This window comes from Heliangelus exortis, chromosome 7 (assembly GCF_036169615.1).
Source record: "Heliangelus exortis chromosome 7, bHelExo1.hap1, whole genome shotgun sequence".
NCBI lineage: Eukaryota > Metazoa > Chordata > Aves > Apodiformes > Trochilidae > Heliangelus > Heliangelus exortis.
The window spans coordinates 26,107,175-26,130,384 of NC_092428.1; the positions used below are offsets into that span (position 1 = coordinate 26,107,175).

General features: G+C 38.8%; 1 protein-coding gene across 4 annotated transcripts in view; it reads left to right on the top strand.

The window, feature by feature from the left end:
* Positions 1–22,666, top strand: part of VTI1A (vesicle transport through interaction with t-SNAREs 1A) — a 263,303-nt gene extending 240,637 nt beyond the window's left edge. For all 4 annotated transcript variants that reach the window (XM_071749441.1, XM_071749440.1, XM_071749442.1 and 1 more), the window contains one exon: positions 21,544–22,666. In XM_071749441.1, coding sequence (XP_071605542.1) covers positions 21,544–21,637 — 94 coding nt within the window. In that variant the 3' untranslated portion in view covers positions 21,638–22,666. The remainder of the gene's footprint in view (positions 1–21,543) is intronic.
* Positions 22,667–23,210: the final 544 nt, after the last annotated feature.

The following is a 23,210-nucleotide window of genomic DNA, read 5'->3' on the forward strand; positions in this document are numbered from 1 at the left end:
GTTGGTCCAAAGTGTTATAAAACCCCTCTGCTCATCAGTCTATTATGGCATCGTAGAAACTTAATTTAAATTTTGGGTGGGGTTGTATGTGTAGTCTGTGTGTGCATGTATGCATGAATGCAAGTCTGTATTCCTTAGCATTAAATAGTATTTTAGCTAGAACAAACTTCACCTCTGTGCAGTAATATTTCCTGGCAATACCTGAAAAGAGGCTCCTATTTTCTTAAATTCAAAATGAGGAAATGCTTTTGTTTATTGCTTCTCTAATCCTCCCATGTGTTTATTTACTTTTAGAATTCTTTTCTTTCGCAGAAATATATACAAACCTACTAGAGGAGAGATGTTTATTTCCTGAGAGTTTTATCGTTTATTTGACAGCCTTTGACAACTCATGTTGTATCAAGAGCAGATCATTTTGAAAAGTCAAAACTGTAGACCAGAACTGGTTGATTTTGCTCACATTCTTACATCCGTCTCCAGGAGCTGCCATCACAGCCTCTGCAGAAATAGTGAGTAATTAGAATGAGTTTCTTCCTAACACCAGTTAGCAGCAAGCTACTGCCTTGAAACATGAAAGGTGGTACAGAAAGTAATAATAAGAACCACATAATATTAAAAATGGCAGATGTAATTATGCTTTGTCAAACAAACCGAGTGGTCAAGCAGCAGGCTTTTGTGTATTCAACAATTCCACAGACTTTCTCCCTTCACCTATTTGTCCTTGGAAGTCAAGCATTCCTTTCTGCAGATGATCTTTCTAACCTCACATTTTCAAAGATACAAGGAAAGAGCAAAGCTCGTTGCAATATTTTTAAAAGCACAAACATTTTAGACCCAAAATTTTCAATAGGGGGTTTTGCTTCTTGAACATGGTGGTGGCTCTGACATGTAATGGGAGTTTATGAACAATTTATCTGTCCTTTTTTTGTCACTGCTTCTCTTGCTGTGTTGTAGTTCATACTGTTTCAAGTGCAAAAGGGGTGGAAGTATAAAGGAAATCCTGCAGCCAAATATTGAGGAGGACACTGGGCTTCCCTTGGCTTCAGGCAGTCAAGTGAGTGTTGCAGTCAGCATGTGCAGGGACAGATCTCAGAGCAGGAGAGTTGCAAACATGTGCTGAATGTTTTTGAATGTCTGTCTGTCTGTCTTTCTCTCTCTCTTTCTCTGTTTTTCTCTCTCTTTCTTTCTCATTGTTTTTTTCTCTATTTCTCTTTCTTTCCTTCACTTTTCCTTTTTTCTCTTTCTCTCTTTTTCCTTTTCCTTTTCCTTTTCCTTTTCCTTTTCCTTTTCCTTTTCCTTTTCCTTTTCCTTTTCCTTTTCCTTTTCCTTTTCCTTTCCCTTTCCCTTTCCCTTTCCTTTTCCCTTTCCCTTTTCCTTTTCCTTTTCCTTTTGCTTTTCCTTTTCTTTTCCATTTTCTTTTTCCTTTTTCTTCTTTCTTGTTTTCTCTTTCTCTCTTTCTCTTTCTCTTTCTCTTTCTCTTTCTCTTTCTCTTTCTCTCTCTTTCTCTTTCTCTTCTTTTTTCTGTAAGAAAGCAGAGAGCTTGTCGAGTTTGTAGTGCTTGCTTATAAGCTCATTTAAAACTTTCAGAGCAGTGAACTGAATTTAAACGACTCTCAGGAATCTCTTTACCCCCAGGCCTCAGACGTAGCCTCCCAGGGAAAGAAATGTATCAGATGGTTCACAATCTGTATTCTGTCAGGATATTTTAATGAGAGGTCAGTAAATACCATATATTTGGAAGCAAACAAGCCAAAGCTGGGCCTTTTCTTTATGACTTCCAGACAGTCAGAAGAGTAGCATTCTGGCAGATGCTTTCACTTTGAATGAAGAAATTATATCTACACTGCTTGGGTTCAGTTCCGTGATCCAAGCAATTTTTGATGTATCAAACCAGCCTAAAATTTAATTAGCTGTGGCATAGGAAGTAAATATGTAAAAGAGGTTTTGTGGAAACCTTAACATTTTTTCAGTAAAAATACCAAAATGGATTTTCCTGGCTGGTTGCAGTATGATGTGCAGCCTCTACAATGACTTGGTATGTGTCAGGAGTGCTGTTTGTTCCCCTCCTTACTGTCTTTCAGAAAGAAGAGAGCCTGGTAAAAAGGAAAAAAACCTCACCAAAACGTGAAGGTGGACATTTCTTTTGAGTAATACCCATGTAATATGAACTGTAGATTTACAGGAATTAGAGACCAAACAGTTGAACTCCTCCTCTCCCCCTCCTTCCTTCTCCCCTCCTTTCTTAAAGTGTCTTCATCAATCAAAATCAACATAAATGAATAATAGGGACAGATAAAATGTGAAGAGACAATAGTGATGTTGTTTAGAATTGGCGGCCATAAATCCATTGTATCCTAAGGGACTGCACAAAGTAAATACCTGCTCTCCCTAACCACCCCTGCCATTTAGCCCATGATTGGGAATATCATTTAAGCAAGTGCTGATGTCCCATTGAAGCTTCAGCCCATTAATGCCTGTTTTATTTTAGAGCACCAGGGCTGCAATGAGGTGGGGGGACTTGGAGGGTGAAGGTTTGGAGTGACAGGGGAGTTTTTGCTCTCTTCATTCATCTGCTAATTTGAGATGACAGAAACAGAGATGGTGTTCTTACCAGCAGGTCAAAGGCTTTTTTAGAACCAGCAGAAAACAAGGAAGGTGGTGCAAAAGGAGTTGCAGAGTGCATCATTTAAATCATTAAACTTTGAGGGTGGCTGAGGTTTTACTCTTAGAAAAAAAGGGAAAGCAGGTCCCCGTTGGCACTGCAGTGGCCTGCACAGGACTAGAGAGTCCCAAGAGAAAACGAAGCCAAGAGGATTATGTACTAGGATTCCAGAGGGCATGATTTATGGTGTGGATTTTGAGTCCTGACATTTTGATTCAGATACGATAGGGCCGAAGTCTCATGAGCTGCTCTTGTAGGAATTTGACACAGAGGGGCAAGGCCCTCCAGAGGCCGTTGCTCTTTCTGCCATTTTGAAATGCCAGATCTCAAGTGGAAACTTTTCTTCCTTCCTTCCCATTAGAAAAGTCTTTCCAGTTTTGGGTGCCTTTTGGAAGGGAGCCCATGGGAGCAAGTGCAGATGTGATTCTGAGGCGCAGACTCACTAATTCAGTAGGTTTAAAGTTGCTTGGTTTATTTTTGGTTCTTCTCTAATTGTAATTTGTTTGGCAGAGCATGCCAGACACGGATCACTTGCTCAGGGCTCGTTAGCAGCAGCAGCATTCCAGCCATATTAGAATCTGTGAATATATGTACCTCAACTGCATTTTCATGCCTTTTACAATTTTCATTCTCCCTGAACTGAAGAAAAGAAAGAAGAAAAAAAAACAAGCCACAAATAACCAGCTGCCTGGTACGAAGGATTAATGACTTTTCTGGCCATACTGGGGAATGCTCTTGAAAATCAAAATCCAAATGAGCAGAACTGGGGCAGCACAGCACCTTGCTGTAGAGAGGTTTGAAGGTGCCACTTCTGTTGTGAAAACAGTTTATTTAGCAGTTAGTGCCTTGACTTTTCTGTCTTTGTACTTCTGAAAGATGACCTCTTGCAAATGATGAACCCTTAGCCTTAGCAAAGTACTGATCCCTCTTTAACATTTACTTAATTGAAGCTTAGAGGGAAAAAAATATAGAGTAGTATTTTAAGAGTGACTGTGTAGCACCTTTCCAAGTTTGCATGCCTGTCAACGGGATGTCATCCTGTAAGTGTGAATGAATGACTCTATTTCCAGTTCAAGTTTCCATTCCTAGGCAAAAATAGAACTAAATACACTATACTTCCAGAATAGATTTTTTTTTAACTTTACAAATCACACTGCAATAAAAAGTAATCTATATTACTATGTTATTTCTTCATTAAAAATGTTCATTATGTCTAGTACGAAATAAAAAACCTCTTTAAAAGAGAAGGCACTGCTTAAAGGGACTGAATGAAGTCACAAGAAGTTTTTCCTTATTCTTTTCTAACTGTCAGACTGTAGTTTGTAAGGATACCAGTTATATTTAGATATATTTAGCATTCCTCAAGGCTTCCATTGTTGGGCTTTTTTTTCCAAAACCAGCATGAAGCATTGAAGCTTTAAGCATCCTGTCATGATGCTGGTGCTTTGTCAAAGAAAAGATGTGTTCCTCAGCTGTTGCAGTTCCTTCATACAGCATGTGTGCCTTTTCAAATGACTCTTGTTCAACTTTTAAAAATTACACACGTCCCATGAGCAGAGTGATGAGGGCAGAGATTTTTAAGGGCCTTAAAGTACCTAAATCATGGCACAGACTCCCAAGATCTGATTTTTGGATCTGATTCATTTAATCTAGGAGCCTCAAAGCCCTAATTGTGTAATCCGTTCCTTCTGATAGGATTTGAGCTTTTTTAAAATTTATTTTTCCAACACAAATCCTTTTGAGTTAGCAGAATATTATAACAGCACACATTAGGAGTGCATATAAGGTAGAAAGCAATTGATTAAGTGTCCAAATAAATGGTTAATCATCTAAATCCTTTGTAAACCACTTGTAAATGCACCATTGACATAAAGCATGACTAGATTGTATTTTATGTAACATGAAATGAATGGAATTTATGAAACATTCTACTCAGTGAATGGAGCAGTTCTTCAATATAGCCTGTTTAATTGAGAAGGAGAACTTGGTGTTCCAGGCTTAAATTGGGGAAAGTAAAATGCTTCCATTTTCTGAATTACCTTGTGCAAAGTTGTTGTGCAGAGGTAGAATGCAGTAGCGAGTTCGTCTCCTGACCACAACAGACAAAGGAACTTAAAAGGAAGCAGAGATGTAAGAGCGTTAAAAGATGAAAATGGAATTATCTCAGAATGGCTTGGACCTCAATTCTCTGTTATGAAACCATCAGCATCAACAGCAGGGTCTTCTGCCCCCAAAACTCACAACTGCCCCAATGCTGCAATCCAGCTGCTCTCTCATTTTGATGAACACTCCTCTTCTCCTGTCAATGTCTTGAAATGGAATTGATTCAATGTAAAATAGCTCTCCTCTCTCAGTCTCTTCTTCTTTTTTTATCCTGGATTAATTCCTTGATCTGACCCATCACATGGAGCCACAAACTATTGAGTCAGCACAACTGGGGCTGGCGTGCTGCAACACGGTGGCAGAAATGAACACCAAGAAGAGGTGGTACTGGGGGGGCAGGGACAGACCTGCATGAGCATGAGTCCTAAAATTAGTATTGCTGCTGGATGCTTTAGAAACATGGTTTTGGCTTCAGTACAGAGCTTGGAGTTGGAACATTTAAACTATAAACTCTGTTCTAGCCTTTAGCACCCTTAAGTTTTAGTTTTCCCATCTGCAAAAAGGGAATAACACTGGTTACCTCATGATGGGAACCATTGTCCAAGAAATTAGTGCATGAAAAATAGGAAAGACTGCTTTTTACACTTCTGCATTTTGCTGAAATTGTTCTCTCATGCTTATGAACTACATTTCATTTGCACTAAAATATTTGTTTTCAGCTATGTTTGTCCAATCAGAAACATGTTGCTAGAGCAAAGACAGGTCCCTGTTTTTGTAACCTAAGTGTCTCTATTTTTAGTTTTAACATATTGGCTGCATCTCTCTCTCTCTCTCTCTCTCTTTTTTTTTTTTTTTTTTTTTTTTTTTTTTTTAAGTATGTATATATATATTTATAGCTCTTGCTATTGGAAGAGAATTTCCTGCAAACAGATCCATTTCTGTGGAGCTCTGCTCTGGCATGGAATCCCATGTGTTCCACCGTGAGCTTGCTCCTGAAGAAATGTCTGCTCTGGTTGTAGGATCAGCCTGGTGAACTGTAAACTTTATATTGCCTTCAGCACATAGTAAATTTGCATGTGGAGGAGGTATTAGCAACTGGGCATCTGATACTTGGTGATGTTGCATCTGAAAACATGAATGACAGGAGAGATCCAGCCCCAGCCCCAGCGTCTTACTGAGTCGTTTCCTCTTTGGATAGTTACGTGCTCAGTTTTCTCTGCAGTTTTAGCTGGGGAGGGGGAAGTATCTGTCTTTGCACCCTGGTTTAAAGAGGTGAATCTTGTAACCATGCACCATTAAACAGCTGCCACATCTCACCCAGAAGTAGGTGAAAGGACTTTTTGCAGAATGTTGGTGTCCGTTTTGCATTCTGAACCGTGCCAGGTGGGGATCTGCAAGCAGGATTTGACCTATAGTTGGGTTCTGGTTCACGTGCAGCAAGTAGCACTTGCTCAGGTAATTCCAGGGACTTCAACAGAACCAGTGGTGTGTGTAAGGACTGCAGAATCAGGCCCCTAAGGATCCTTAGGAATGAAAGGTATCCTGTAACTGTAAGGTATTATTATGATGACTACTCAAGAGAACACAGAGGTATTGAAGTCGGCAAAATAAATTACAGAGTTAAACGTATAAGTAAACCAAGAAGTGACTGATGTTTTTTGCATAGTAATAATCTTCATAATCACTTCATTTGCACAGTTATTTCATTTTAAACTTTAGGCACAGTTTTGAAGCACAACTCAGTGGAGATTTTTGCTGTAATCTATAAACTTTAATGAAAGCTAATTGGAGGACAAATTTTAATCTAATTAAAATTTGACTGCATAAAGCAGAAAGGATGAATGAAGTTAAATGCTCTATGGGGCACAGTTTTCAAACAATTATTATCCTGAATACTAAGTCAAATGAAGCTTTTGTAAAATGATGATCATGAACATTGCCAGCAACAGAACAACCTTGAGAAACTGCAAAGGAAAGTTTTAATTTATTTAATTTAAAAAGCGGACATTTATCTCACAACCGCGCGAAGACTTTTTAAAAAGGAAACAAAAAGCAACACACACAGTCTCATCTAAAAACATTAACAAGTAAATTAGCCAAAGGTGTACATTCTGTCTAAGTTCTCATGATCAGCAGATGCAAATGTTTGCAGTGCGCCGATGAGTTATGAGCCCTAATGAGATTTCAATGCTGAGCAAACAATAAAAATTTATGCACTGCATAGTTTTAGTGGCCTTTGGCTTCATGGTTAGTGTTACACCCTTTCAACAGCTTTGGTAATATAATATCCAGCTGGCTTAGGAGGTAAGGAAAATTTTAGGGGTGAACTGAAATTGTGAGAAATAACGTGATTGATTGCTTTGTCAGAATAATGCATTTCCATGGTATAATTGTCCATAGTAATCTTAGCCTGGCTACGAATACATAGGTTCTAGTTATGTTGGGACACAAATTTTGAAGGATTCAGGTGAAGGATGGCTTTTCCAGCGTTTGAGCCAGATTGTTTCCTGTGCTATGTATGTGTCCAGGGGTCTTGCAAACAGCCCCTCTAACAAGAACATTCCTGTCGTAGTCCAGTAAAAGGGAGAATTGAAAAGCTTCTCTTTCCCCAACAACTGTCATGTGTCTCGAGGAAAGAAACAGAACACAAGCACAAAAAGAAACACAATAGATACTGAAAAAAAAAAAAACGTATGTAATGGGGAGCTGGGGAGGTGTGAATCAGGGAGTTCAAGTGGTGCAGTGTGAGAGTGAGCTCAAATGTATTAAATTTAAAAGACCCATTTGTGGGTTAGGCTTTTATGAATCCAGAACCTTCACCATAATGGTTGCCTGCATTACCCTACATAATATTAAAATCTTAGCATGTGATTAATAGCAGATTCCCTGCATACGTGTCACAACACACATCTGCAGCAAATCTGCCAGTATATTTCTGTGCTAGTTTTACTTTGGGGCCATAAAGTAATTCCTTTTTTGTGAATGAGAATAAACCTATTATGCACTAGGTTAGCTACACCCAGTTTCTCCTCTTCAGGGAAAAAGAGCTGCTTATTTGATACAGCGTCTCATATTTCAGTGTTCAGAAGTGAATTTAAGCCTCAGCTAGATTTGCTTGAGCAAGCTGTTGGGATTTGCCTTCACCGTTTCTTAGTTTTACATTTTCCAAAACCTTCTGTGTAAAGAGTATTGAGAAACTTCTGGACAGCAGTAAACCAGTGGACTTAATTACAAAGTGTTTATTGCTAAATTTGTTAATGAGTCAACAGGCAAAAAAGATATATTTATCCCCGTTTCCTCTTAAAATAGTAGTAAAAAATAACTTCAAAAATTTTTTTTCTCAAGCTGTTTGGTGATGCAGTTTTGCTATTCACAAAAGCCCTTTTTCCCATCCTCAAATAGCTACCTTTCACTTTGCCCCAAGGGAACAGAAGCATAGCTCAAATGAAGCTTAAAAAAAAAATATATAATAAAAAAAAAATATTTTTCCCAGTTGTAACTCGAAGTCTGTGCATATTCACACATGCACACAAAATAAAAAAGGAAGATGCAGAAGCATTCCTCCAGTCTGCCCTCTGAGAAGTCCTATCGACCTGTTTCATTCACCAAAATCAAAACAGAACCCCATGAAAACAACTTAAATGACAACAAGAAAACATTAGGGAAGCAACATCTGTTTTGCATTCTTGGCATCAAGCCTGCCCTTGCAACACAGGGGCTGACACAGATGTGGAGGGTTATGACACCACTGAGTACCGCTTGATTTAAAATGGTGAAACTGAGAGCAGAATCAGGGCGCTGAGTTCCTACAACACTGCACAAAGCTGTGGCTCTTGATCTCCTTTGCAGATGTGGGACTCAAACCCCACTGAAGTTTTAGGCATCTTTCCATTGATTGATGCAGGCTGTGGAGCGAGTCGTGTTCCTCCACCAGCCATTTAGAATGTATTGTTTACTGTGTATTTTTTCGTGGGGTATTTTGTTGTCTGTAAAATCGCCTTGTCCCGTCACTTCCCTGGTGTGTTTGAGCAAACCTTTCAAACAGTAATACAGAATTAAGCTCTTCAGGTTTTTACATACCATAAGTAGCAAGGAGAGAGAATTTCAAGGTATTCAGAAGAAAGGTAAAAATAGCTCCAGCTGAATTTAAAAGAATCAGTGATGAGGGAAGCTTGGAAAGACAAAGTTGCAAGGGAAGAACCCTCTCGCTAGGGGCAGCGCGGTTGGTTCCCTGAGAGCGATTCTCTCCCCGTGTGATTGCCCATCCAGAGTTGTGACAGATTAAATGGCTTCAACTCACACCTGGGATAACTCCCAGTCTCCAGTGGAGCCGTGTCCATGCAATGCCATGCTTGCAGTGTGTTCACCAACCACTAGATGTCTGTGTGGGCTCTGCAAAGTTCTCCAGGGGATGATGCCCCAGGTAAACAGGAGGCAAAACGGGAACACAAGTTGTGAGGAAGCCTATTCGTTTGTGTTTCTAAGTGCAACATCGTTACTTTAATTAAAACTTGTGCTTGAAGCAGTCTAGACTGTCTAAAACTAAATTCCATCCTTTCTAACATGAGGCAAGTAAGGAAAATGTGTCTTTCCTGATCCACATCTCTTTTAGCCAAACTGTTTCCTTGGTGTCCGTGTGAAGGATTGAAATAAATCTCATTGATGCAAAAGATTTGGAGGAAGTTGCTGAGATGTAAAATAAGTCCATCGTATTTCTTTTCTGCAACAATGAAATACCAAAATATAAGAGTCTCTGCTCCAAAAGTGAATTGATAGGACCCTGGTACTTAATTCTGCCCAGTGTTGCCCAAACCACAGTACTGCTGGAGCCATTTTTACACATGTACGATGCATCAGCGTATCTGGGTGCATGGAGGAAGGCTGCACAGCAGATGTCAGGTTTAGTATATCTTCTTTAAAAAACAAAACAAACAAACAAACACAAAAAAAAACCCCACAAAACACCCTGGAAGACCGGCTCCAGGTCCAGAAATCTATTTCACAATTCTCTTTATGAGGCAGTCCACCATCTGACCAGGTTAGCTACACCTGTGACCAACTATTCTGCAGAGATCTCCCAAGAAAAATGCAAAAGTAATCAGCACATGTTTGCCTTTCACTTATCTCTGCCATCTGGGAATAAGAAACAGATAGTATCAGGAGCAATGAAAGGTACATTCTGATATTATTTTCAAGTTTTTTTGCCTAGACAGAGAGGAGCAACCACTGGTATCTCTGTGGAACACATACAGCCCCCCTCCACGCTCACATCCTAGGCTGAAGGCCAGAGGGGGTAGTAGGCTGTCTATATTGAAGAAAAGGAAAAAAAAAAAATCCAAAAAAAACCCCAACTTAAAAAACACCACCTCCTCATCAGGTGACTGGAGACTGTGGTTGTAAAATGTGCTGCAGGCAGAAGTTCTGAAAAATCCCAGAAAGTGTTGAAAACATCTCTAAACAAGGTATTTTTCTCCTGCACCTTTCTTGCTAAAGGTCCCAATTGCTGCCAAGAAAACTAGTGAGAATGTTAGCTGCCAAATAAAAAATTTATGACAGTGTTTGGCAAAGGATTGTATCACTGCTTGTTTTATACATTTCCACAAGGCTCTTGAAGGGCTGTTGGACACATACAGCTCACTGATCACTGTGCTTTATCTGTTCTTTAATATAATAAAAAAGCAGGCTCCAATAAAGTATGATTTAAACAATACATATTTTTCTCTTAATAGCCTCCTATAAGCACTTGCTATGGTGGGGATATAATTTCTAAACAACATTCCATGTATACAAAAATGTTTTTAAAGCCCTGTACCTGACAAAGTTACTTGTTATTTGAGCCACTTTCATAGTAAAAATACATGAATTTTTCAATTAAAAATGTATTGCTTTTCCAATTGTGCTTGTTATATGTTGAAGTCTGGGCCAATAAACCGCCTGTTAAAACATAAAGAGGTCCATTCAGTCAGAGTTTTGCCTGCCATTTATGTTTCAAAAACTGAGAATATAATATGTTGGAATTGCATTGCTCACCAGTATCAATTAGGTTTTCAGCTGTATCATTAAATTAATGTTGGGGGAGAAAATTGTTCCGGTAGATTTAGTGGAAAAAATATAGTTTTGAATACAGTTAGCACACTGACAATAACAATTAAGCTGAAGCAACACCCTTAAAAAATATTTTTCCCCATTATCAGATTAGGCTTCCAGCTGATAATTAGTGCTGTTTAACACAGATCTTGTCGTTCAGAAATCTCAAAGCCTGAACGGTTTCCTTTTTCTCATTATCGTGTGCTGCTGGAGGTGAGAGCTTTGTGGAACCACCACACCTCCCTGCACCATTTTGTGAGGAGGCAAAGAGCCTCCTCTTCTCCTTGGTGGTCTGGAGTGGTGGGACACAGTCCTGGCATTCTGTCCCCTTTTGAAGGAAACAACCAGCACAATATGACCCTGTGCTGTCCCAAAGCTGCCCCAGGGCCATGTGGCTCTCACCTTGCTTGTGTCTTCATGCCACAGCAAACATTTGAGAGCATCCAGCAGCACTACAAATGCTCTACGCCTTGTATCCGCCTGGGTATTTCATGGTATTTGATATAAAGTACTCAAGACAGACCAGCATTAAGAGGATTATTTCAGACAGCATTAGGAGTTAATTTACAGAAGATTAGCTCTAAATCGGGCAGATATCGTAAGCAAATTAGCATCAGTTGTAAGAGATTCAGAATCAAAATGTGTGGTGGTTTTTAGTTTCTCTCTCTATGTACTTGGTGGATGAGTATTATATTTATTGGTTTCCCATACTAAGGCATTACATCTCCAACAGGTATACTTTTTTTCTACATGCATAGTATTTAGTATGATGCTGTTCACTAGCAGTGAAACTCCTTAACTCCAAATACCCTCCCTCTACTTAATATTTTAGATTTTGTGCCATCTCTTCATTGAATAATGTTTTGTTTGGCCCTAGAAATGATGTCTCTATGGTGTGTTATAATATTTTTAAATAGGTAATGTGCAGTTTTACTTCAGAATGACATACTTAATCTTTTTTTTTCTGTTAAAATGAGTCACATTTTAACACCAACTCATAAAAATGAAGGAGTGTATAAAATGCTATGTACTAGGGTGAAGATTACAGCTACTTAAAAATAGCTTCCTTAATATTTAAGCGTGTAAATTCTGAAATTATTTCCACAGGAGTGATTGTTAATTTGTGTGAAAAAGCAGATTTTATTCTTCAATTGGTTTTCCATATGTATTTTTCTGGCTGCAGACAGAAAGGGATAAGCATCTATGCAATGCCTTCTTGGTATCATGGCTTCAAAAATTCTTGCCCAATTAGTGGAGAACATGATGATATGGACTAGGCCACAGTCTTAAAACCAGTGCTCTTAGTCATCATCAGGATTCTGAGACTTTTGAAGTCTCCACTTGGGATTCCCATCCTTGGAGAAATTTGTATTCCCCTCCCCAAGAGATGCTACAGTGCTTATTTTGCAGCCTGCTCCTGAACATTTGGGTTTTCAACTGGGGAGGGAAGTCCAGGCAGCGTTTTACGATTTTTTCCTTTCTTGATGGACCAAATGCCTCTTGACAAGGTTGGCCCGAGGTCATGAATGTCTCCCTGTGCTGACTGAAAGAGGAATCTTTCCTCCTTCTACAAGATCCCGAAAACTGACACCCACTCTAAGCCAGGTTGGGCTCGCAGGTCCCTCTGGTTGCAAGAACTGCCAAGTGCTCTTGCACTTTGACTTTTGCCCTGTAGTTTTAGAGAGTGTATGGAGGCTTGATGTGGTTATTAAACTGACGTGTCTAAGGTCATAACAAAGTAGAGGCATTTCTGCTCCCCTAATAGAAATACTGTAACATGCTGAAAAGAAAATACTCTAACAGTGGCAAGTATCTCCTGTCAACTAATTTGATAGTTCTCTATCAGGTAAACCATTTGTGAATACATCGATTCTTTTTATTTTTCACTGTTCTGTCTTCACTATTCCCAGGTTTTCTCTGAACCAGTTGGGCAAAAATTGATTTTTATTTGTTCCACTGGCCTTGTGGAAAATTAGCTTATGAACTGGTTTTTATAAGAAGACTCAAAGCACAGAACAGGTTGAAAAATAAGCCTATAGCAGTCAAAATTGTTGTCTGAAATGTCTTCAGACTGGAAGGCTGAATTTATTGCTCAAAACAAGTGCTAGCAATGTGGAGGTGTGCAGTCCTGCTCATTATCACTGGAAAAGGGGGAACCAAAAAGCGCAGTAAAAAATTAAATTTTAATAATGTTAGTGATATTTTCTAAATCCTTCTTGACAGGAAGATTCTCATTATTTTTATCTGTCTCAGAGTAGGCTCTTTTAATGCCATCTCACAAATGGCCTTAGCCATGATTGTTTTCCTTTCTTTTATAGCATTTGAAAAAAAATGAGTATATACCAAAAAAAAAATAAGAATCTATTCTATCATTCAAGAAGTGCCATGAAATGGTAGCATTTTGGATAGCACATCCTCAGGAACAATTGCTGCGGATGCCTTCAGTTTTTTACAAAAGAGGTCAACATTGTTAAGACAATTGTAGAAAACTTGCCATACAAAAAGGCGCCCAGTTAAATTTGGTGTGATAAGGGGAAAATAATGCAAGCGAAATATTTGTGTCCAGTCTCCAGCTTCATCCTTCCTCAAAGCTGTAGGTTGGTCACTAATAAAGTGAGGCAGGGCAAACGATGTTACTTTCTTTCATCTGTTTAAGATATGATTAATAAAGTTCATCAAGCGCAGACTTCAGATATTTTTGTTCACTTTAGATATTTCAGTTCACTTAAACTGAACAGAACCTAAATTTAACTATATCATAAAAGGCAATGTGTAATCATGTATGTTCTTGTCGTTTTATACATTTCTTCCTTGTGGACAAATAATTGCTCTCACTTTGAGTGCTGATGAAGGGGCTGGGGCTTTTTTTTTCCTATTAACTGTTTGAAGACTGGTGCTTCATGCAACTGATGTGCTGCAGAATGCCATTACACTGACAGCTGGGCTACCCAGCCTCCCTCAGAGCTCTTTCTAAAGCACTCGTAATGTTTGCTAAGGCCTATGGTTCTTAGTCATGCTCAGGTGACTAAATGTGTGATTTGTTCTTCTTGATACTTCAGTACCCTGAGAAAGGCTGGTTGGAGATTAATATAACCTTGACTCCTTCCACTCGCAGTTGCCACCACACGCATGATCTTCCTGCCAAAGAGATCTGGTGTTGCCTCTGCTTTGCATGAAATGAACTAATCCCTCTCCAGATTTGGTTGTTGAGTTTTCGTGACCCCAGAAGCCACCCGCTGTTCCTCATAATGACAGTAATAATCTAATTGGTTCCCTCCCTGGAAGGAGTGGACACGGAGGCAGGAGAAAGCTGAAGTTGCATCACAACTGTGCAGAGGATTGTTCCCTGCCAGGGTCTCTCATCAGCAGAGGGATATTTTACATCCTTTATAAATGCCTTCACATGTGTCCTAAAAATAATGAATAGAATCTCAGCTAGTAGAAGATGTACAGTATCCTTCTGTACTTTTGCCCTTTCAGCGTAGGCCCCACATCCAGGAGGTCCTTCTCCAGGCTTTCCCTGTTCTTGCCATTTGCATGCTGAAGTCTGCATACACTTTTCATCCATTATTCCTGTAGAAACCTCTCCTTTCAAGGCCACTCAGCCCCTTCCTCATTCCCCCCAATCATCTCTGGGTACTCCAGTGCTTCACTTGGGTACTACTTGCACCTCCAGCAATTGCCAGCTCCCTGAGACAGGACTCATGCAAGCTATGATAATCTTGATGGCTACCAAATAACACTTTACTCCAATGCTGTTCATCTGTTTTTGTTACACGTGGAATGCATTTCAAGATTTCAGTTATAAGTAGATTTCTCAATAGAATTTTAACTATCAGATATCATAAAAATAATTTTCAATTTTTATCTTAGCAGTAATATAGTCAGATGATGACACAGAAAGGTAAAAAATATAGTTCCTGAAGCCAAGAATGCTCACTGCATTTCAGGAGGTATTCATCCCAGAGAGGGATGTCTCTCTTACCTCTCACTTCTCCAAAAAAGCTGTAACAGGAGTGTATTTGATTCTGATCTGAATGTGCAAATATGGGATCCATTAAAGCAAGGTGATGAATCACAGTATTTACAGGCTAATTATTGATTAACATCTTCTGCTTTTCTGGTGAGTTTCATTTGTCCAGTATTTCTGATTAATGGGAGGTTACAGACACTTCACAATATGATAACACCTTTCCTGTATGATTTTGCCTTCAGATCTAGGAAGCTTTCTTGCTTGGGCCTCATATTCAAGCTTCTACTTAATCTGTAGGTACATCACCCAGACAGCTAACTTGACTGACTAATGCTCCTGGGATGCACATATGTCCAGGAGAAAGAGAAGGCAGTTAAGAGCAGAGCAGGACTCTAGTTTATATTTTCATCAGGAGCTGAAAGAGATTAGCTAGATATAATTTAGATGTTTAAGGTCATATAGTGTGACTACCTCCCTGCACCTGTTATTACATGACTCATTCTTTCATCCAGGGCCCAGGTGGAAACACATTGATGTGGTCTGAGTGTAATATTATAACTAGAGATTGGTATCCACATTATTACAAGTAGACTGCCTCAGTCCTTAAGAGTGAACTTTAAAGCTAGAGGATGGAGCACTGCACAACTCCTCACCCCTGTCAACAATATCTCAGGCATCTCATGTGGCCTGTCTCTTTCAAAAAACCCTATTAGGCAGCTAAAATAGTTCCATCATTTTTCATTCTCCATTTTTCAGGCTTTAATTTCATTATCTGCTCAGTTTTCAGCATTTTTCAATGGATTGCTCCAAGGTCTTACAATTAAGAAGCTGGAGCCCTGTCCCTAGGGAAAGAAGAGGCTCCTTTGGGAAGGAATTCAGAGAACATGAAATAGAGTCCTGCTGGGAATGGCTGCTTTCCAAGCTGGAAATGGAGCCCAGGCAGCAGGGCCTCTTTGGCATGAAGAAAGCCATGGGGGGTTCCCATCCCCCCCCTCCCACCACTTCCCAAAGCCTTTTCACCTTTAAATATACATTGTCAACTGCAATGTAATCGGTTCTTTTGGCTTAAGAAACAAAAAATTTGGACTAATTTTCAGAGTTTGGGGTGTGGGAGAGGAAAAAAAAGCTTGAGTATTTTCCAGATTCTTCACTTTTTCCAAGGTCAGCTGGAAGGGGGCCTAGGAGTTGTATGCAACTTCTGCAGATACTTTGTCACTGATACTTCTGATTTCTAATTTCAATTGTTAATGATGAAAAATACCTGAAGTCAGATACTTTCAACCATCTGTAATTTTGCTAGGCAGGTGTCTCTTACTTTTATTTCAGTAGGTTGCCATGTCTTTATATTTGGCCACTGCCTGTCTTCTTCTTTTCTGTTGCTTTTATTTAAGAAAAGCATTCTTAAACCTAAAGATGGAAGAGATGAATAGTTACTTGAACTGCCCCCAGATACCCTGAACTGAGAGATTTATCATCATGTATCTAAGGCTTTGCTTTACTAATCATAACATTTTATTCCCCTGCTTGGGGTCTAGTGCTTCCATTTGAAAGCTCCAGATATATCATAACAAGAATGCCCTTATATATAGTAATAATGCTTTATTAATTTAAATTCACATTTAGTTTTGCCTCATATGTATTTGCCTATGTGAATAGACTTACCCTTTGTGTTTGTTTGAATGTGCTGATTTTACCATGAGTATTGGGCACTTAAGAATCACTTACCACTGATTTGCCTGCACCTATTTTCTGGCACATTAGCAAAAACTACCCAGCACAAATGAAAGGGCATTCTAAAATGTAATACCCAAGTATTCAGAGTGACCATTTAACACGTAGTCTGGTATACAAAGAACAAGCCTTTCTGCCTAGTAAACTGATAGGAATCACTTTTAGTTAAATCTTAAATACATGTATTACAGTGAAGCACTGTTGGACAGTGCTCTGTCATCAATCAGTCTGTGTTCTTGAAGACACTATTTTCCGAGATGCTTTCTTTAAGAATAAAGCCCTCTGTTGTAATGAATGTGTGCTAACTGATCCCCCAAGCCATTTGTATTTTTTTATTTGTATCAGTGTCAGAGTTGAGCTTCTGTAGGAATTTTTTGCAGTATTTTATTTGTAGTCTTCATTATTTCAAGTTAAGGACACAAAACTCTTTATACACCGAGTCTGCACTGGTTTATTGATATCCTGTATTTAGTTAACATGTTACCATGATTGCTAATTTTCATGACAATTGTTATTGTACCCTCAGTGCTTAATGGCAAGGCATCATTATTCAGTGCTGGTCAATCAGGCACTAAGACATGTGCAAGACATCAGGCTGAACCCATATAGATGTCGTGCACTCCCCTGCTAATGAATGCAGTTTTGTAAAAAGGTTTAAACACGGTTGGCATCCTTAATGTAAGGTTTGCAAAAGCTTATTTGGGAACTGCTGTGTGTTTATACAGAGCAGACCTAAACATGTCACAAACAGAGCTGGACACATCGTGTGCATGTGTGTGTGAAGCTACAGAGAGGAGCAAATCATTTTGGGTTTTGCAGTTGGAAAGGCAGCACAATTTCTACCATGACTGGAGGGGGGGGAACTGATTTGCCAGGGGCATCCGTGTCTGGTAATGGATGTGGGGCTTGTTCTCCAAAGCAGTGGTTGGCATCTGCATCAGAGAGGTGATCCTTGAAAGCAGATGATGTCATTTGTCACATTGGCACTGGCTGGAGGGAGCCTCCAGCACACCCATGGTCGGAGGTTGCACTGTGACCAGAAGCCAGAAAAGAGGGTTGGGCACTTAGAGAGGAGGAGCAGAAGGAAGCTCAACAGGAGTGGGATGTGCTTTCCATGTGCTTTGTCCAGCGTGCTCTTCCAACCTGCCAGTTAACGTTACCCTTGCATCTGCTTTAGTTACTGTTTCTATGTAGTTTTGCACCCAAGTGTTTTGGGCTGCTGTCCATGATAAACTTAGATGGAACTTAGTTTAAAAGCTCAGAGTTTTCATCTCTCCTAACTCAAAGTAGAATGAGCCCTTGTGCTCTTAAAGTTTTGAGTATGAAAGGAACGTTGGCTGTTAATGAGCTCCAGCGTGCCAGGCTCCAGCAGAACTTGGTGTGAATTCAGTGCCTAAGCTGCATCAGCTAAATGGTTAATTCATCTCATATCAACAGCACTATGATTCATAATGTAAACTTGAGGAATCCTTGATGTTTCAGTCACACATTCCTCTTAATTTGGCCATGCATTCTTTTAAAGCTACAGTGTGCTAACTTAATAAAATGCAGCATGCAAATGCACAAGTTTTTGCCTTCAGGCATTTTAGCCATGGATGTTTCAATGGGTGTCTTCTTTCAAGTATATATTCTTTCTTAAATTATTTACTCTGTAAACATGCTTTGCATTTTCAAAGAATCTGGGCTTCCTCATTTACCAGATTTTGTTGAATTTAAGGTGTAATAGAGATAATAGACTATCATCTGGTTCTTTCGAGCTAACGCCTTTGGGATTTATTTTTTTTTTGTAGTGAATGTTAGGCCCCATTTTTTCCTCCTTTGGAATTATCACTCCCTCCCCCACTTGAATTCCTTGATGCTTTGCCTAGAGCAATGCCCACTGGCAGTGTCTGGCTGTGACAGTACTATAGGCTTCCCTACAGATGGGTCCTGCCAATGCCAACCATTGTTCTACCACCCCGAGCTTGCTTGACTGTCTTGGATCATTTGAAACCCCCTTTCCTCTTGAGTTTTCTTTACTCTGAAGGGTCGCCCTTGCCTGTTGACTTTGAGATCTGAAATGTACTGACACCCAGAATGTGTGTTCTCTGTCTCAGCAGCAGCTCCCAGACTCAGACTTCATCAGGCACTGCTTGCTGAGCCTTCCACAAGACTGTCCTGCTACCAGACAGCTCTGTCGTTCTCCTCCTAGCCCCATCCTTCTGGCAGTTTGCAGTTAGTTTAATTTTACTTGCTCACTGAAAAGTAGAGCTGTAAAGCTAAATGTTACTCTTTTTTTTTTTTCAGGGTTATAAAATTAATCTTTAACTGTGGGCTTTAATATTAAAAGTATATAATGCTTCAGCGCAGGAGCCTGTTGATAACATCCATCCTATTTCATGATTAATTTGTTCCCTTTAATATGATATTCTTTTTTTCTGCACTGTGCAGACTAATTCAGGTTCCTAGAAATTGAACTTTTATACGTATTTCCTAGATTCACACTGTAAGTGAACCTTCAATTAGCAGATACAGGTGGCAGCATGCCTCGCTCACTGTTCTCTTGACAAGGATTTTACAGACGTGGACACCGGTTAAATAATCTTGCAATCAGGTGTGTACTGCCAGAGTATTAAAAATAAAGCATCTGGAGAATTTGGTGCATTTTTAAAAAAAAATTTTCTTAATTTTTGTAGTCTCAGACGATTAAATGCTTTTTCAGTGGGCCAGAGATAGGAGTTGATTTAAACACTCAGTATGCTGTGTATGCCTTTGCCTAACTATGTGTTAGATTAAGCGAGTTTCACTCACAGTTAATCCTTTGTAAATTAGCATTATGGATGCCTTGGGGCCCACATCCCACAAATAAAATGGTTGTCAAGCCAGCTGCACTGTGTATTACTTAAGGCTGAATGTTTTAAGAATTTTCATGCTTTTAATCTATCTCACTGCTGAGTTTCAATTTTGCTGAGTGTCTTTTCAGGAGTGATGAGGGTGAGTGAGTAAATATATATTCTGGTTTTCATGCATTTGCCTGGACAAATCATTTGTTATCAGGTGTTTGGCAGAGAATGTCACACCCCACCACAAAAGAGAGGCTTGTAAGTTCAGGTGTTAAACTGAAGTGCAAACCAACAAGAACCAAAAGCCCTTAATTAGCTTTATTTCGTTAGCCTGCTACTTTTTTTTTCTTTTCTTTTCTCTTTTTAGGAAAAAAAAAAAAAAAAAAAAGTGAGAAACATCTCTCCCTCCTCCTCATCCTTTTGGCAGAGTAAATATTGCCTGTTAAGTTTGAATTAGCTGTCATCGCGAAAGAATTAATGCTGTGGTTGAGCCTTTCTAGTGAGGAAGGGAAAAATAAACGAGACAGATCTTAGTTCAGCTTTAAGTGATAAATGAGGACAAAGCAGCCCATTCATCTCCTGCTAGGAAAGTGGACACAAACACTAAGGCAGTTTTGCGGAAGACGTGTCAGCAAATGTGATCATTTTGTAACCTGTCAGGAGGATAGAGAGCTAGTCCTTTTAGAGTGTCACAGGGGAGGGTGTCTGTCTGATGTGACAGTTTTCATCCATCCATTTACTGCTTTTTCTTTAGGTGGGGGGTAAGCAAGGAGAGAGCTGGAGTTGGTTAAAACTGCATTTTTCTTTACACTTTCCAGTATAATTTATACGTATAGCCACCCGCATCCAAATGAAAAACATTTACCAAGGAGAACTCCCCTCTGCTCTCCAGAGTTTCTTCTCTCTCTCACTGCGTGAAGTATCCTCATTTTAACACGTTACATTCCCTGTCTTCAAGTCAGAGCCTTGTACTTGGTTTGATGTTTCACAAAACTCACTTTTACCTCTTCTCACCATTGTTCGTTTAGTGAATATTTGACTTAATTTTTTTTTATTTTACTGAAGCACAGGAAGGGGGGGGGGAATAGTAACTTAGTGTGATTTTTGCTGAATTTGGTTGTTGGAGGTTTTTTGCTATTGCTCTCCAATTCTCATGGTACACTTCATGTACAAGTATCTTATGCAAAATTTTCTGTTTCATGAAAATGTTTATCCTCATCTGTGAGAATGGAATATTGAATGCTGAATTCATACAATCCAGAATCCTCCTGTAAAAATCTCACAAGTTCTAGTGTTTGTTGCTTTATTCTTTTTAATCGGCCTATTCATTTCAGGCAAAATCTGAAGCAATGTGGTGCCTGATTTTAGAAGCAAGCATTTCTCCAACAAATTATTGAACAATAGTGGGACTTTCTATTTCTGGCATCTTTTCATTATAACTAATTTATTTTACTTTATTTTTTTTATATTACATGGAAAATATCACGTTTGCCAATTACCATAAGTAAAGGTATGCTACAGAGACATGAGATGCTTTTACAACATAAGCTTCACAGTTTGACACTTGCTTCTTTATATCATCCTTTTCTTCAAAACTATCTTTTATACTTTTCCCTTGGTATTTTAGTACAAGTAAGTAGCTCATTGACATGTGTTTCCTTGAAATCTTGTACCTTAATAGTAAAATCCCTTGAAAATTAGTAAGTTGTTTCTGTTCAGATTAAAAAAGCTGTGAAGATTTCAGACTGGCTTTAAAAAATATAATGGTATTTACTGTTACAGATTACACTGCTTGGATTGCATCGACTGAGGACTAATTATTTCATTTGTTCTTAGAAGGATAATAAATTGTAACATTATATAATTCGGTTATTCAAATATGTATATAAGTGTATGCATAATTAAGAAAAGTCTAATTCTTTCCTGAATGCAAAACTTGGATTTATTAGCTGCATAAAGAAATGTTTTGAAGCACTGGTAGCTGAAAGAAGTAAAAAAAAAATCCAAATACACAAAACGGTATAGGAAATCCTGCAGCTGTAGACATATGTTTTTTCTCCAAGATACTTATCTGTGTGCTTCAATTTATGATTTTTATATGCGTTCTGTTGTTTTGTTTTATCCACTTCTTTTTTTTTTTTTTTGTCTCTTCTGCTTTTTTCCAGGATCATCCAAAACCGGATTTTGATCGTTGTTCTGGCAGTCATCATCATCTTCACCACCATAGTGGCTATTTTTTTTTCTGTCAAGGGACGCTGATATCTTTGCTCTTCACTAAACAGCAACAAACTGCTTGTTCTGAGTAATTAAGACAAAGTGCTCACATGAATCATTCTCTTGCACTGACAGAGTCTCCTTCTCTTTTCCACTCTTCAACTCAGGTGCAAGTGGTGTAAAATATTTTGTATTATTGATGGCGTAGTTGATGGCATGTGGGGTTGATTATTTTTTTCTTACATTTTTTGTCTTTATCTGAGTGTTTTCAGAATCTTAATATTTGTTGGGGTGAAGACTTGTTCCAGTATAAAAAGGTTTAACTTGTCAAATTCTCCCCCGGACAGTTAAGGTATAAGTTACCAGAATTTAGTGAGGGAACATGGGGTCTTTGCACTTCTCCTGTGCTGTGCAGGGTGTATGAATACCAAGCAGTATCTGACCTTCTGTGATAGGGAATATAAGTACAGCCGAGACCAAATGATGTAGAAAGTGAACCTGTCTGCTGTAACTAACCCCAAATCATGAATTATCATTAATAGATGTAAACCAATTAAGAACAGTAGTTAGTTTTAAAAAGAGACCAACCTTAGGATGATGTTTAATATCTGATGTGAATCCAACACTATAGTTAATGAATTTCTTTAAAATTACCTTTTCTTTGCTGCTTATTCAAAACAATTCCAGTTTCATCAAGATCATGATAATGCATCACTAACCCAAAATGTAGCTGTGACCACAGTCTACCTGTTGAATCTGTTTTATCTTCCAAAGTTGATACATGTACTGATAAGCATACACACTAGGCCCTTATTGAAGATGTATAAAGATACTTATCTATTAATTGCTGATTGAAAAGAGATCCTAAGTAATGGTTCAGTGACAAAAATGTGATTACAGTGCATAGAACAAAAATTTAGATTTTTAATACTGGCCTGACTATGTTAAGTTGCATGTTGGAAATATTTTTGGTGCATTAAATTCTAATATGATATTCCCCTTTTGAAACAGAAACTGTAAAAATGTTAATTTATACATGCTTTTTGCTGATCTAATATATCATAGTTTCATCTACCTGTGTGTAAATGAGCTGTGTTTCTCTTCTTCTATTGGCTATGCCTCCCCTATAGAAAGGTCTAGATAATTTGCCTTATAATTAATGTTACAACGTCAGCAAAGGTCTATTTCTGGTGATGTGGTAAAGTAATTTTCATTATAACTTTTAAATGTTATTTGCAATCCCTTGCAAATATTGCAAATTTAGAGGGATTTTAAGCCCTTGAACTTAGAATCTTTTCAGAGAGATGTTCAAAGAATCAAAAAGCTGGTGGCTTTCAAACTCCCCTCAAATTAGGTAGGAGCTAAGCACTGAATTCTCATGTGTGCCTTAGTGCTTTTGGGGTCCCAGTAATCCTGAGGTCTCTGCTGACTTGCTGTGCTGTTGCTGGCAGTCAGTTTTGGGATAAACATCTGGGACTTGATTTTGGCCCTAAACATGCTCCCTGTTTTTCCTACATGGAAGCAAGTAACTCAGCTAAAAGGATGTTGGTACTGATGCCACAGCTCAGACATTGAAAGTTGGTGATAAGTGCAGAAAAGAAGGAAACACAAGAAGAAT